Genomic DNA, 16,642 nt, shown 5'->3' with positions numbered 1-16,642 from the left:
ACTTCGGCGTTATGTGCTTGGTGTTGTCTCCCTTGATGTATCCCTTCTTTAACTGCTTGATACATGCTGCATTGTCTTCAAAGATCGTCGTAGTAAGGTCAACGACAGAAGTAAGACCACTAGTGCTTCGAATATATTCCATGACTGCTCTCAACCAAAAACACTTACGCGATGCTTCATGCAGGGCGAGGATCTTAACATGGTTCAAAGAAGTCGCAACTAGCATTTGCTTGGTAAACCTCCAAGATATAATGGTGTCCCTAGTGGTAAAGACATAGTCCATTTGAGAACATGCCTTACGTAGGTAAGATAGATATCTAGCATCTGCGTAACCAACAAGGTGGGAATCAACCCAAGAATTGAGGGGGCATCGACTTATCTCGAGGATTCGTGGGTGTAGAACAAACCCAAATCCGTCGTAGCCTTGAGGTAGCAGAAAATGTCTTTAACACCATTCCAGTGTCTGTGTGTGGGCGCATTGCTGTATCTAGCCAAAAGATTAACAGCAAAAGAGATGTTGAGTCTAGTGCATTGAGCCAAGTATAATAAAGCCCGAATTGCACTTAGGTATGGAACTTTAGGCACCAAAATCTTTTCCTTATCCTCCTTGGGATAGAAAGGATCTCGTTTAGCATCTAGAGTCTAAAAGACCAAATGAGTACTCAAAGGCTTCGCTTTATCCTTATTAAAACGTCGAAACACCTTTTAGGTGTAGTTCGATTGATGTACTAGGATTCCATTCGAACAATACTCGATCTCCAAGTCGAGACAATATTGAGTTTTCCTAAGTTTTTTCATCTCAAATTCCAATTTCAAGTGAACGACAATTTCCTCAAGCTTTGCAGGAATTCCGATGAAGTTCATGTAGTCGACATAAATTGCAACAATCGTAAATTCGGAATGTGACTTCTTTATGAACACATATGGGCATAATTCATTGTTCACATAACCCTGACTTGTCAAATATTCATTCAGATGGTTATACCACATCCGCCCAGATTGTTTCAATCCGTAGAATGATTTCCTCAATCTAATAGAGATAGTGTTCTGTGGTCTATAACTATTTGAGCCAGTCAATGGAAGTCATTCTGGAACTTTCATGTAGATTTCCATATCTAGATCCACATAAAGATACGCGGTTACCACGTCCATAAGCTGCATATTCAATTTTTCGGAAACTACCAAACTGATTAGGTAGCGGAACGTTATAACGTACATTACGGTGGAATATGTCTCCTCGTAATCAATCCCAGGGCGCTGAGAGAAGCCTTGCGCTACGAGGCGTGCTTTGTATTGCACTATTTCATTATTCTCATTACGCTTCCTCACGAAAACCCACTTATAGCCCACGGGCTTCACATGTGGTGGAGTAGCAGCTATAGGTCCAAACACCTTATGTTTCACAAGCGAATTGAGTTCGACCTGAATTGTTGGTTTACATTTTGACCAATCCGTTCTACATCGGCATTCATCAACGGAATGTGGTTTAATGTCATTGTTAAGCATGATGTCAATAGCTACTGTGTACGCAAATACATCGTTGACGATCATCTAATTTTGATTCCAAACTTCATCCAATATTGCGTAGTGGACCCAAATCTCGCGATTCATGGGAGGTCGGGTTGTCTCATCTAAGACATCACCGTAATCTAGAAAAACCTTATGCGTTGGAACAGATAAGTGAGCGATGGTCGGATTCAGACTAGGGTCACTAGTTTGTGCCGTTTTCCTCTTTCGGGGTTGTGAATCCTTTGAACCAAAGGGTCTACCACGCTTTAGGATCAGAGTAGATGATTGGCTAGCCGCCAATGTACCTGTCCGTGTGGAAGGTGCGGCCTCTCTACCTTCGGGGATGATTCGGCCTTCCCAAGCGAGATTACAACGTACGTGGGGTACGTCTATCTTTGCAGGTGCATTTGCAACAGATATATGTGATATTGTCACTTTAGTTAGATCAGTAAAAGCATCCAGCATACTTTGAGCAATGCTCTGAAGATCTATAATTTGTCGCACCTCAGTTTCAAACTGGGCAATGAGAGGATCTAAATGAGACATAGTGGGAGCATACCACGACAATTCGTGGTGTTCTCCAAGAACATTAGCATGCCTATCTCCCCCTAACGACGGGAAGACTGTCTCATCAAAGTGACAATCTGCAATACATAAGATAAAGAGATCTCTTGTCAAGGGTTCTAAATAGCGGATAATAGATGGTGAATCATAACCGATTGTAACGGTGAATGCGAGACGTTAGTCTCGTATCCAGTAACCAACTATAACGGTGAATGAGGTTGGGTAACAGTGGGCTTCAGGCGGACCAGTATAGCTGTGTGCAATATTGCATAGCCTCAGGCAGATACCGGCAGTTTGGTTCGCATAACCAAAGTCTGAGCTATCAATTGAAGACGCTTTATGAAAGCTTCATGGGGTACATGATGTTCGACTTCAATCCTAACTGACATGTAATAATCGTCAAAAGTCTATGACGTAAACTCTCCAGCGTTATCCGCTTAAATCGACTTGATTGGATAATCAGGTTGGTGAGCCCTTAGCATAATAATTTGTGCTAGGAGTGTCGCAAATGCAGCGTTGCATATGGACAGTAGGCAAACATGTGGGGTCCAAACGACATCAAACTTTAATGATCCAAATCTTTATTTTTCAAGTTGCACCTCATAGATCATTCTTGCAGCATATTAGCTGAATCAGAAATATTTGAGACATCTAATTGCGTTCAAAGAAATTGACGAACATTATGGTTAAGAAACATTAAAATTTTATTGTGACAATTGAATGAGAAACTGGTTTCGGATTGAATTTAACTTTTGCAAGAATGATCTATGAATTGAGATTTACAACATAGACGATTCAATTTTTTTTTTCCCTAAAAATGGGGATCATTTCCCGTAAAGGGCATGTTTAGGAGATACTTCTTTCTATTTAAAGAGTGAAAAGTAAATGAGATCTCGAATTTACATTTGTCCAAGTGGAGCATAACTCACATTTACATCTTTTGAAAATGTAGTTTGAGATGCAAATGGACTTTTTCATCTCAAATATGTATCTCTAAAATATGATGTTCTCAAGGCTTGCCTTGTTTAAAACTCATTGACCTTCGACATGGCTTGGTTCTTGAACGAATTGAATCACACAGGGTGAAAAAAAAAACAAAAAATTAGCACATGCAAGGTTCTTTAATTTCTAATGTGAGGTTCATTCTCAACAAATTGTTTTATGCGCATGGACAATAAATATTAGGTGATGTGGGAGTCCATGGTCCATTTAGCCTAATACATGGGTTAATCTTGCGTTGATACCACATAAAGATTTTTGAATATGCTAGAAACACGACAAAACATCACATATTATATAATTAAAGAAACACTTAATAAAAACTCTGCTAATTATATAGTAATATATGATTTTTTTTCTTTTCTAATATGCTGAAAAATCTTTCGATACTATGATGGTTAACACCAATTTCGAGAAAAGAATACAAACATAATGGTTGCCAGCGACTTAAAAAATTATAAAGAACAGAAAGAAAACAAACAAAGCCCATAAAAACTTCGAAAATAGAAAGCACAATTCTAAAAGCACGATATACAAATCAGAAAAAGCGAGTTAAGCTTCCAAAGTACTTATAGTTACTTAAAAAAAAGGTTGCATAAGATTTAGACTCACTGAACGAAATGATTGTAGTTAATTTTTTTTTTTAAATAAACGATATTATTTATAATTAAAAATATGAGTATTAGTTAAATTTTATAATGAATTAACAATAATATGATTTAAATTCATTTTTAGTTAAAATCAAACTTATAACATGTTACTATAAGTGAAAATAAATATTATTAAATCGTAGTACTAATGTTATTATTACTTGCTACAAAATGTTAGGCAATATGTACCAGCTGCTTGCCACAATATGTAAGGTGAGTCAGTCACATTTTAATATACAACTATTTGTACCTTTTATTAATAATTTTTAAACTTTAAAAATAATAAATAGAGATAGGCACCTGTACCCTCCCCACATCCATACAAAATGAAACAATGCGTTAGGTAGTCGGTAGTACGTACGAGTAACAGAAATAGATATGGAGAAAGATCTGTCTCCTTCTATATATCTATTTTTATTCTTTATAAATAAAGGATGGTGTTATCCACACATCAATTTTTACCCCTCACATATCTCTTTCAATTTTCGGCCATCGGATCAAAAGAACCGAAGAAGATTAATAGACAAAAATTAACAAGAATGTGTTGAAAGTAAAAAAAAGTGTGTGAATAACACTCTCCTAAATAAATTATCTTTTAGCGAATAACATACAATCTCAATCTTAAAATTTGTTGGATGATTATTCTATGTTCTGAAAGTTTTTAAGAATTCTACCAATAGTTACATAATGATTAAGATTTAACGTTACACACTCAACAACTCTTTTATTTTGAAACATTGTAAATTTTCATTGCAACTCAACACTCGTACTATTACGAATATAAGCAAATTGGAATTGACAAATGTATACTAGCACATATAGTACTAAGAGAAATGTTAAGGAGACTCTTTCAAAATTGACTTTTCATAAACTCTTTGATATTTTACAAGTTAACGTTAATTTTTGTGCCAGCATCACAAATATTGTGCAAAAAATTTGAGGTGGCAGAGAATCCATAAGAGCCCTTAATATTTCCGATCGTACTAAATAACAGATTATATCTTGTGCCAACATTAATTTTCGTTTCAATATCATAAAATATTCTGCTAAAAACATGTAGTGACAGATAATTCTCACACAATTCAACGTTAAGTACCATGATATTATTATAAAACATTTTGTACAAACTATGATAGACGCTCTTTTTTTCTTAGACCAAGTTAAAATCCCCAGTTAGGTTTTTATCAAGATCTACTATTGTGCACCCTATCATCTGATGTGTAATTGTTTTGATTTTATGAATCAATAAATATCAAACTTTAAAAATAAATAAATAAATAAAACAATGAGGTGACAGAGAGCATGCAAAGTATTTTTGAACGAGTCTTCTTAGTATTTATTTTCTCCTTAATCCATCAATTTGTATATGTTAATTTTACTCCAATGACGAAAGTCAATTATGCATGAACATTTTGAGGGTGAATTCGAATAGGACGGACTCCCTTGTTACTATCAATTAACTGTTTAACATGAAACGCCAAAGCTTTACTAAAAAAAATTGATCAGTGAATGAATCACAAAAACAATAAAGTAGTCGTCCTTGCCTCTGTAATCTATATTTGATGAAATCTATCGTCATGATTCGATACAGCAGCTGTTAACTTAAAACTTAAAAAAATTAGTGAGAACAAACTAGAAGTCAATTAAGGTAATTAAGTACATGTTTAATGGGGAGAGGAAGGTGAAGAGAGAAAGAGCCCGAGCTTGCTCCCCCTAGGACTCTGTCCTCCTGTACATATTTATAGTTTGAGAGAGTCTGTCGGTGGCTGAGGGCAGGGGAGGGGAAGATCAGAAGATGAGATTGGCCGTTAAGAAGGAAGGGGAGGGAGAGAGATCATGATATGATGAATCGGACGGTGGAGGTGGGTGGTGGCAGGTTTACAGGCTGGACTTGATGGGATGGTTTGTAATGATTGCCCCCGGATTCGGCCTTCCTTGTCGCCTTCTGCCACCTCACCCCGCAGCATTGCCCTTTTTTAAATTAAATTTTTTATTATTTAAACGTTTGAAAAAGAAACGTAAAAAATCCCACACGAAAATGCTCTACAGCCTGGCAGACTTCCTCAGTCAAACCCGTCTCGCACCCAAATCAGACTTACCATCCATCCTTATCCCCTCCGCATATATTCCTTTATTCAATTTTTAATAAATTTAATTTTCCGTGATCATCAATCTGAACCATTGTTCTTTAGCGGTACGTTACAATAATTAATATGACATATGAATGATTGATAACGGAAATAGAAGCTCTAGTTATTATGCGCCGTTAACATTATAATTGAAACTTGATGCTCTTAACAGAATGAGATATTAGATTTTGTTTTCCTAACCATCAAGTGAAAATAATTCTAGAAGAATATAAACGCCGCGCAACTAACTTAATGCCTAAATCCGCTGATTGTTATCTACAACTTCCAAAAATATTAATTAAATAAATAAATAAATAATTGAAAAATAAGGAGAAACGAACGCCCAAGACTCCAACTGTGACAGGGTAAAGCGCACGCTCCTGCTGCAGCAATGGGCATTAAAAAGAGCAAACAAAAAAGAAAAGAAAAAAAGGCCAAGAGTGATACGTTATGTAATTCAGTGCACTTTCTACATGACGCGTGTCCTTCACCAGCTGTATCCCAAAACTCCCCATTTCTTAACCGATTGCTTCCAACGAGCGGTGCCGCTTTACCCCGTCAATACCAACTATTTAACCATCCAACCTCCACCGGCCCAACCGGTCACCCTTCACCGCTCCCTCCCTCCCTCGTATAAAAAACCCCTCCCTCCTCCTCCCCACTCTGTTTTTCGCCTCTCCCAAATCAAAATACCAGAAACTCTCAACTTTCAAATTTCGAAGGATTACAGAGAAATTAAAATTTAAGGGAAAAAAAAAAAAAAAAAAAAGAAGATTAGGGGGAAGAGAGAGTCTGTGAGTTAATTGCGATGGCGGTGAGCAGAAAAGATATGGATCGGATCAAGGGTCCATGGAGCCCCGAGGAGGACGACTCCCTGCAGAAGCTGGTGCAGAAGCACGGCCCCAGGAACTGGTCGCTGATCAGCAAGTCCATTCCCGGTCGGTCAGGGAAATCGTGCCGGCTGCGGTGGTGTAACCAGCTGTCACCGCAGGTGGAGCACCGGGCTTTCACGCCTGAGGAGGACGACATGATCATCCGGGCCCACGCTCGGTTTGGGAACAAGTGGGCCACCATCGCCCGCCTCCTCAACGGCCGGACCGACAACGCTATCAAGAACCACTGGAACTCCACCCTTAAGCGGAAGTGCTCAGACGGCGGCGGCGTCGATTTGAATGTAGGGTACGATGGTCATTTTCTCCGTGACCACGAGCAGCCGCCGCTGAAGCGGTCGGTTAGTGCTGGGTCGGGCGTGCCCGTTTCAACCGGGCTTTACATGAGCCCGGGTAGCCCGTCCGGGTCGGACGTGAGCGACTCCAGCGCGCAAGTCATGTCTATGTCCGACTGCCACGTGTACAGGCCCGTGGCAAGAACTGGCGGGGTGTTGCCTCCGGCAGAAACGACTTCGTCTTCCAACAACAACAGCAGTAACAGCGAGAAGAACGATCCTCCGACTTCGCTGTCTCTGTCACTACCCGGGGTCGACCCGGAGGAGGTGTCGAACCAGGTTGCGGCTGCGAGCGAGTCCACCCAGGCTCCGGCTCCGGTTCCAGCTCCGGTCTCGACTACGTCGGTGGCGGTGCAGAATATTCCGGCGGAGTTGCTTGCGGTGATGCAAGGGATGATAAGGAAGGAGGTGAGGAACTACATGGCAGGGTTGGAGCAGAGCGGGGTTTGTTTTCAGCAGGCTGCTGCTGGCAATGAGGGGTTTAGGAATGTTGGGGTGAAGCGAATTGGGTTTAGCAGAATTGAGTGAGCGAGAGAAGTGCGGATTATTCCGGACAAGTTGGCAATTTGGATGATCGAAGCGAGCTCAATGCAAAAGAGTTATGAGCTTTTTGGAGAGAAGAAGTGGTAGGCAGTGCATGCCTGACCATAAAATCAATGGAGGGGGAGGGAAGGCCGGAAGCGTTGATTTTATTTTTGTTTTATTTATCTATGTTTTTGTTGAGTAGGGGAAAATAATAATTTTGGTCAGTGTACAGTGCGAGACAGAGGGGGGATTTGAGACTGGAAAATTTGGCCTTGTTCATCGGAAGACATGCACACCTTCCAAGGATAAAAAGAAAAATGAGGGAAGGGGTAAAAATGGATCCTTGAAATTTCAATCTGAATGTTCGTCCTCCTTATTATCTGGGTTTGTTTTTACTGCACAATCATAATATTATTAAGGTTGATGATGGGAGAGATAAATTACAATTTGAACAAGTGAGGGTTTGATGTTGGAAACCATGATCCTAATCTGAAATTTGACTTGGTAAACAAAGAGTTTGGAGAATTGAAACGTGGCTGTTTTTCTTGGAGAATGCCTGATATGGATTTGTTCAATAATTGTTACGTAGACTTACTACCAACTGTAAATTTTTTACTTTTTGTTGCCGTGTGATTACAAGATAAAAAACAGGCAAGTAGGATACGTTTCAGACTTCTGGCCATCAAAAGGACCAGACTACAAGGGCAATATAATAGTAATATAGATATACCCACCCATGCAGTCCTGGTGACACAAAGCCTTTGCTTTCTGGTACATTTGTGAAAACTGTAAAGGGCTTTGAGTAAATATAATTTCATGCTTAAAATAGTACAAAAAAAGGGAGGAAAGTCTTCTTGTTCCTCTTCACAAAAAGAAGAGGTTGGTTGGGGATCTAGGGTTCAGCAATACGTTCACCTGTTGGGTAAGAAAAATATCTCGACCCAACAAACAATTGCAACCACCTTAAGGTGATCTAATAATTGGGGACGAATTTCAGGTTAGTATTCCACGTGACACGTTTTATGTTTGATTCTTAGCGCTGGTGAATCACATGATGGTGGTCAGATAAGGTTGAAATTTTTCTAATCTCCATAAAGATGGACTGCCATAACGAAGCTGAGATGAGATTGGTGTGTTGGAAGGTGTAATTCATCTTATGAGCTACGACGATAAGGGGTAATCACTGAGGACATATTACGTAAATGGTGCATGCGTTTTTAGCTAACACATGAAATTAAAAACTGTCCTAAATAAATTGGAGAAACCGCCCATGGTAAAATTAGGTGGAAAGTTGAAAAATGGACGGTTGGGAAATACATTCAAACTTGGTTAAAAGAGGTTGCTTGGAGAGCAAGACATGGGAAACATGTCAACAAATACGACTCCTCCCAGTCGCCGCCCAAGTCCTTTACGTAACGAATATAAACTTGTAAAACTCCACCCACCCACCCACCCACCCCCCAGCCCAAGTTTATTTTTCTGTAAATTAAAGGACAATTTCATTGCTTTCTAGGGTTTAAAATTAAACATACAAACTCCATGATTGGAAGCTTTACAGAAGAAACTGTGGTGCTTCCCACACTGATATCGGACTCGAAATCAAGACTTTTTACAGGTTAAATGATGGACTCTTAACAAAATGATACTTACCAGACCTTTCTCTTGTTATACATAACATGTGCCGTTGCTGTAGACCAACTTGACCAACGAATTATAAGGGGAAAAAAAGTGTTTTAAGTTACTCAGCTGCAACTTGGATGGTGTCTGTGCCAGACTGAAGTGTCCTCAGTGATACGAGTCTGGATTTCAGTTCTTTTACCGAATTCCATAAATCCTGCCTCCAGCACCACGTCGGGTGGTTTAGAGCACAGGCAAACAAGAAGGGTACCACCTTCGTGTAACAGAACCTACATGTCAACCAAACGAGCAATCATGAAACTGGAAGCTAAAGTTAGAGAGCAGACGAGTTTGAGGTATTGCTTCCAATGGTGTACTTTAAAAGACATGGAAAAGAAAGTAGCAATAAGGTTTCAGGAATTTAAAAAAACGAAGCAATTCATACCGTTAACCAGAGGGGAAGAAATCCTAATATGGATGGAAGAGAAGCCAAAATTATACAGGATAAAGCAAGGGCTACACTCTGCTTCACCTGCATATGCATGCAGAAAATAATGTCAGTAACAGAATAACAAACAAACGATGGGATAGATGTTTAGCAGGTACCAAGGAAGTTGTTTGGCGAGACTTGGCAATACAGAATGGTACAGCAGATATATTGTCTCGCAGCAACAATACATCTGCAACAGCTGTGGCAGTTGCACTAGCACGTTGGGCAAGGACAATCCCTACAGTGGCTGCTGCTAGCGCTGGAGCATCGTTTATACCTTCACCGACCATTATCAGATCTCCACCTGTAGTAAATCCCAGAATGTGCTGAGATGAACATATTAGCTTTGAAAAACAGGTGAGGAAAGACTGGCATGCATTCGATAAATTGCCCACCACCAAAGACATGATCAAGTCAACACATATCAATGCATTGTACATTACTGAAATTAGAATGGAAAGGCTATGGACACGGGGGAAACAAGAAGAAAAGACATTCTCAGTGAAAATACATAATGCAAATGCATTTTCCTTTTTTGGTACTCATAGCAATAATAGTTAACAAACGTGCAGGAGCATAGACAAATTGTTAAAATATAACACGTTTAGGAATGAATTTAACAAAGTAGAATGGTTAAAAAATTCCTCAAACTTTTCGTTATGCTATGACATTCAATAGAAGACCTAAACGAGGGCGTACACACTACTTATTGTTACCGTTAACTAGTCATCAATTGTGCATCTGCCGAACCTCAGATATACTTAAGAGGAGGGAGAAGATCAATTATATTTTGAGATACAAGGACCACTAATCAAATGGCATGTTATTAGAGTTAAAGATTATAAACTCACCCGTTTCCCTTGAGACATCTTTAACATGACTGAGCTTATCCTCAGGCTTCAGACTGCAATAAACTTCATTGATACCAACAGAGTTTGCAACTCTCCAAGCACTTGACTCGTGGTCACCAGTCAACATCATTACACGGAGCTTTGCTTGATCTTGTAACTCTTCTATGACATCCGAGGACCCAGGTCGAGGCCTATCCTCTAGATGAATCAATGTTACCTGCACAGACTCATCATGATTTAGAAAAGGCTAATAGGAAAATGGGTACTCGTATTGATAAACAAAAATTTCAGGAAGAGCTTGTTAACATACTCTCCCAAATATGTACGTAGGTTGGCAAATTTTGAACACCAGTATGCAAGTACACCTTTTTGCAATAAGCTTAGTTACAGACATTTAAAACAGAATTAAGTTTAGTTAAGCACATTTAGGCTGAAAACTAATCTATTTATATTCACTCTGCAGTTCAGTTATATCTCATACCCTCGTAATTTCAACCAAACCCACTTACTATACACTTATTCCACATTTCTTTTAACTCCAAACCAAATGAATATACCCTCATAATTTTAACCCCCAAAATTTCAGTCGTCACACCCACTTCAAACCAAAAGTTTCCCTTATTTGCATACACTTAAAATGAAACCTCACCTTTTCATTGACTGAAAGAGCTGCACGAACAAATTTTGTTCCATGTGAAGATGCATTCACAGCTTCCTTGATCTTTTCTGATGTATCTTCTGATCTACAAAGTGAGGTAATGAAATCTACTGAACCAAGAGATGTTTTCAACAGTTTACCCCCTTCAGTTCCTAACTATAACAAGACAGAAATCAATGGAAATCATTATACCTCTTACTGGCCAAAAACACTTAAAAAAAATTTAGGTGAAAGACAATTGATGCCTGTATGATACATTCATTACATTAGTATTGATATGCAATCAGAAAAGAAAATAACCATGCACTTAGAGCACCGCTGGAAACAAGATATGTAATCGATAGATATCGGAATGAATTGAAAACTAGCTAAGACATGAAAAAGTGGCAGCAAGTATAGATTACACACCGGAATGGGGTCAATTGGATAAGAAAATGAGCGAAGGACTTCATTAGTAAAGTTGGAATTTTTCAAAGAAAAAGGTCTATGCTAGTTAGAAAAAAAAAAAAAAAAAAACCTCGATGCCGTTGAGAGTAGCAATTAGACCTCTGCCTGGAAAATACTCAAAACTCTCAACAGAAACAGAAGGAAGGTCTTTCCCTTCACTATGGTTGACCACAGCTCTGAAAGGAAAATAGAAAGACCAATAAGTATTGATAATATCATCTTCAACACGTGTCATCTATTAATTAGTATATTTGATTCCAACATCTCCCATTGCTTGGTAGAGGGCATTAAGATTAAAATAAATGTTGTCAGCGAGAAGTAAAATTGTTCATTACCCTTTCTGAGCGGGAAACAAAGTATGTGGGTACATGTTGAATCAGAAAGGATGCATTGCAGATTACAATTGCAAGGGATAGTAAGTTAAACAGACAAATAAATCGGGCTGCTGTCCAAAATCACTACCTTCCAATAGGGAGAGTGGTACACTTCTCCATTGCAGTGTCAACAACAAGAGCCTGCCTTTCACAGCTGGGGACACAGCAGGAAGAAAAATCTGATACACCATGTCTCATCCGATGCCCGTAAATTGGTTCAATTGCTTTGAACGCCAACCCCCCGGTTGTCAAGGTTCCAGTTTTATCAAATGCAATAGTGTGACAAGAAGCTAGAGCATCTAGCACATGGCCACCTTTCAGCAGTATCCCCTGTAACAAACATAAAAGGTGGTGTGTCATACCCAAACAGTGCATGCCATATTACTGCACAGAATTTAAGATTATAACATGGAAATGCATGAAAAGCAAACCAGTTCATATTGTAGCATCGATTAAAATGCATACCTTCCTCACACAGGAACTAATTGCAGTAGCATGTGCCAATGGAGCTACCGCCAAAGCACAAGGTGAAGCTGCCACCATGAGGCCCAACGCTCTATAAACTGATCCTCTGCAAGCTATAGGATTAAGCAAATATCAGCTCGATGGACGATGAGCATGCCCTCTATTTTGAATACATATAGTAAAGCGGTATTCAGCTAGTTCTTTCAGAGGCAGGGAAATAAGGTAGTTCTTTAAGATTTTGATATTGCAAACCTGTCTAACATTCATTTGGGCTGACTTAACATAAAAATAATAGTAAAACAATGTATGTAATCTTTTTACATTTCCCTGGTTTATCAATGGGGATCTGCTAAAGCTAAAGTACCACTTCTTTTTGTTCTATTTCTTTTCTATTGAAAAAAAAAAATTAATGTAAAAATCATTGGTGGCAAGAGTGCTTCAAGCGCTTAGGGAAGATTACCCGATGTTCCAATAAATGGCCATTTGAATAGGAATGGACCAAGAAGAGCAATAGCAGCTGACAAAACTACAACCACCATGCTGTATTGCTCACCAACTGATCCAGCCACCTCTGAAGCTTTGGTTTATTCAATTGTGCTTCTTCAGTCAATTGCAAAATCCTACTAAGAGTTGATTCTTTCCAAGTTTTTGTTGCCTGCATAAACAATTGCTTTTAGCACCTAATCACAGCTCATTACAACAATCTTACTAGCATGAGAACTCTAGAAACCCACGGACAACTTTCAAGATCATCCTGTCAACGACTGTGGCAAGAATTATATTTCCAAGATAAATTGGGAATCTAGTGCATTTGTATGCTAAGTTTAAGGGTTATAAAAATATCTAAAAAGTGGGGCAAAAAAGACTCATTCACAAACGTGTTTCATGTAACTTTCAGCATAGCTCCTAACGTTTACATTAAGAACATAATATGAAAAGCGAGTTCTTCCTGTATCCAATTATGAAAAAATCGAAAACAAAATATTTGTGAATGTACCTTTCACTGTTATCCTGCCATCCAAGTTCCTTGCACCACCAGGAACCCTGTCTCCAACTTTTGTCTCCAACAGTTTGATCTCTCCAGTCAAGTGCTCGATAGTAATGGTGGCAGTTCCTTGGGAAACTTCACAATCTACAGGCACAGACTAATCACAATACCAGCCCCCATTACAATGATTCCATATTCTAATGGATCATTTAGGTGAGATATAATGATATATCACTGTAGTGAGGACAAAACCTATTGAAATGCTACCAAATCTTTCCACTAGTGATATTATTAAACACGAAGGTTGTAAATTTGTTCCCGTACCTCACCAGCTCCGACCAAAATGTACGACCCCACTTGTAGGTCGTGCACAGGAACCTGCTTGTATGCCAAATCAGACGTATTAGGAAGTTGTCCGTCATTGATATCCAGCACAAGGGCGAAATCCGGATGATTTTCTTTCAAATCTTTGACGTCAATCATAGACCGACTTGTGAAATACCCCTCAGCTGCATTGACAACACACAATGATCAATACACAATAAGTTGCCACCATAAAGTAGCGAAATTTAAATGCTTACCGATATGGGCAAGACTGAACATGACCAAAAGCAACCCTCCTTCCAATGCATTCCCCATAAACACAGATGCAAATGCTGCTAAAGCCATCAATACATGAATGTTTACCTTCCCGCCACTTAAATCAGTAGGAGCGTCGAGTGCCGCGGAGACCTACGATTAAATCCAATTCAAATTCAATCAATTGCAGACCAAATTCTAGGGTTTTAGTCAATTAAACAGGAGGATGCAAGTTCTTTAGTTCTTAACCCCACCAGAGGGAATGCAACGAGTATGAAAGCATTCTGCATAGGCTTCACGGCCAGCTTGGGCATCATATAAGGGCAAACGGCGGCGGCGAGAAGCAGAGCAGCGGAGCAGAAGCACAATTGCATGTGCTCCCTGAGGAAATCGGCGAGGTCGGTCCATCGCACGGCCTTGGCGAATCGGACGAACTGTTTCTGAGTTCCGGTGAGCTCCCCATAGTCGTGGTGGTGATGGTGGCCGTGGCGATGGTCGTGGTTATGGGGGTGGTGGTCATCGTGATCGTGATCATGATCGCATGTCCTGGCGGTGCATCGGAGAGCGGTGGAATTGCGGGGAGGAGGAGGAGGAGGAGGAGGAGGAGGGGGTGGTAGAAGATGGGTTTTGGGGAGGGCGAGTTGAGTCGAGTTGTGGTGGGGAGATGAGTCAGTAGAAGGGAGAGGTGGTGATGGTTGCTAGTGAATCTGATTGGGATTGGACAAGGGAGCAGGGATTCCATCGGGATGTTAGGGAGAGAGAGAGAGTGTGTGTGTGTTCAAGACATGGTCGTCGGTGAGAGTCTGAGAAGTGGAAGTTGTGTTTCCCTCGGTGTTTTATTTGTTGCGAGAGTTTGGAGATTGGAGTTTGGAGTGGTGAATCTGTTAAACGTTAACTGGGTGATGACATTGTGTTTCCACACTCCACAGCATGTGCTCATTTCGAACGCTGCAAGTCGCAAATGAGATTTGGGGCCGTTGATTTCTTGCTGGAAAATTCAAACTATTCACACCAACTCCACTCGTTCGTTCTGCCATCACAATTAACTTCACACTATCAAATTTTAATTTTCGTTTTGTAATAGGTTATGACATTTTTTACTTTTTTACATCGCATCATTAAATTAATTTGCACCTTTTATTTGATTGATCGTTTGGTCAATTATTAAGATATCACATGACAAGACAATTCGTGACTCACTTTCCAAACTTACTAATCATATTGCAAAGAACACATTAAGACCATTTACGTGAGCAGGTTAGACAATCAACTTAATTGAAGATGTAAATTGATATGCTATGTGAGAAAATTGGTGCCTCGTGTCTCATTTTAAATCTGACTTGTAATCTGGGTGGTATCAAGTATGCTTTACGTCATCTTGTTAGCATAATTTTTTGGTCAATTACAAATTTGTCGTTTGCATGTTTGGGATTTTTTTTTCTTTTTCACTTTGGTCATGCAAATTTATCTTGTTTCAAGTTAGTCCCTAAACTTGTGAAAATGTGTTTAATGAGGATATACAAAGACGTTTGCAAAAATTGACAAAACGACATATGAAAATTGACGAAACAACATATGAAAATTGACGAAACAACATGTGAAAATTGACGTTTACAAATTTATCTTGTTTCAAGTTGGTCCCTAAACGACATGAGGATATACATAACCATTTTACATTTTTAGAAGCGCATTCAAAAGAACAATTTGTATGGTGGGGTAATGGTGATGACCCATTTTCACCATGAACAAATGTCTCTTATCCTAGTGTCACGCGTCTAGACCAATAGATGTATTTTCTTTATTATATCTAGCGGGTAAAAAAAACATGAATGGATAAGCAGGTTTCATTTTTAAGACTTCACAAAACCACACTTTCGCATGGCTTTATTTTTCCCTTTCAACCCATTATGAACAAGGATATATAGAGTACGACACAACTTCTGAAAATTATAAACAGAATCTTACAGTGTTGATCAAATCCTCAAAAGTCTGCTGAAGGTTTTGGTGATTTGAAGTTGTAAATTTGAGTGTTCATGATGGGTATTTTGTCCAGTGAAAACTTCTTTGGCAAGAAATCAAACCCAAGAAAAACGAGTGCAGCACATCTTAATTATATTTGACAATCTTGGTCTCCACAGCAGAACTTTCCAGATATAGCTAGTCACATTAAAGGAACAAATTTGGCCATCCAATATGGGCAGCCAAACTGGAAAATCAAGTGTCCGGTTGATAATCATTTCGTTGTTAGTGTAGTTTTTACTATTTTGTTGGAAATAGTGGAGAAATACAAGAGAAAAAAGAATGATGAGTAAAGGTAGAAGATGAGTGGTGGGAAAGAGGTACAAGGAATGAAAGAGTACATATGTAATGTTAACTAAAAATTGATAAGTTTCAAGTAATTTTTTAGAATTTTCAAGTTTTTGTCTTGTAAATTGTTCTTCATTTTTCCGTCCTTCCCTCTACCCTTCTTTGTTCATTATTCCCTCCATATACATTTTTCTATATCTATTAAGAAAAGATTGAAACTAAAAGCGAAATTGTTATCAAATAGACCGTAACTATGAAATGCTAA

At 39.1% G+C, this 16,642-nt stretch overlaps 1 protein-coding gene and 1 pseudogene across 2 annotated transcripts; one reads left to right on the top strand and one right to left on the bottom strand.

The window, feature by feature from the left end:
* The first annotated feature begins 6,512 nt into the window (after nt 1-6,512).
* On the top strand, nt 6,513-7,977 carry LOC137731759 (transcription factor MYB73). Its single transcript, XM_068470967.2, has one exon. It carries the CDS (start codon nt 6,660-6,662, stop codon nt 7,602-7,604), a length of 945 nt encoding a protein of 314 aa, XP_068327068.1. The 5' UTR covers nt 6,513-6,659; the 3' UTR covers nt 7,605-7,977.
* Nucleotides 7,978-9,312: 1,335 nt separating this feature from the next.
* On the bottom strand, nt 9,313-15,096 carry LOC137740603 (putative cadmium/zinc-transporting ATPase HMA1, chloroplastic; annotated as a pseudogene). Its single transcript, XR_015956131.1, has 13 exons — nt 14,325-15,096; nt 14,073-14,223; nt 13,816-14,000; nt 13,497-13,648; nt 12,964-13,153; nt 12,504-12,616; nt 12,127-12,368; nt 11,735-11,840; nt 11,209-11,373; nt 10,560-10,776; nt 9,825-10,012; nt 9,664-9,750; nt 9,313-9,508 (listed from the first exon to the last, which is right to left on the bottom strand). The product of XR_015956131.1 is annotated as a putative cadmium/zinc-transporting ATPase HMA1, chloroplastic (transcript).
* Between the last annotated feature and the right edge of the window lie 1,546 nt (nt 15,097-16,642).

The sequence above is a fragment of the Pyrus communis genome, chromosome 15 (assembly GCF_041283825.1).
Source record: "Pyrus communis isolate YQ-2024b chromosome 15, ASM4128382v1, whole genome shotgun sequence".
Taxonomy (NCBI): Eukaryota; Viridiplantae; Streptophyta; class Magnoliopsida; order Rosales; family Rosaceae; genus Pyrus; species Pyrus communis.
This window is presented reverse-complemented; position numbering and strand designations above follow the sequence as displayed.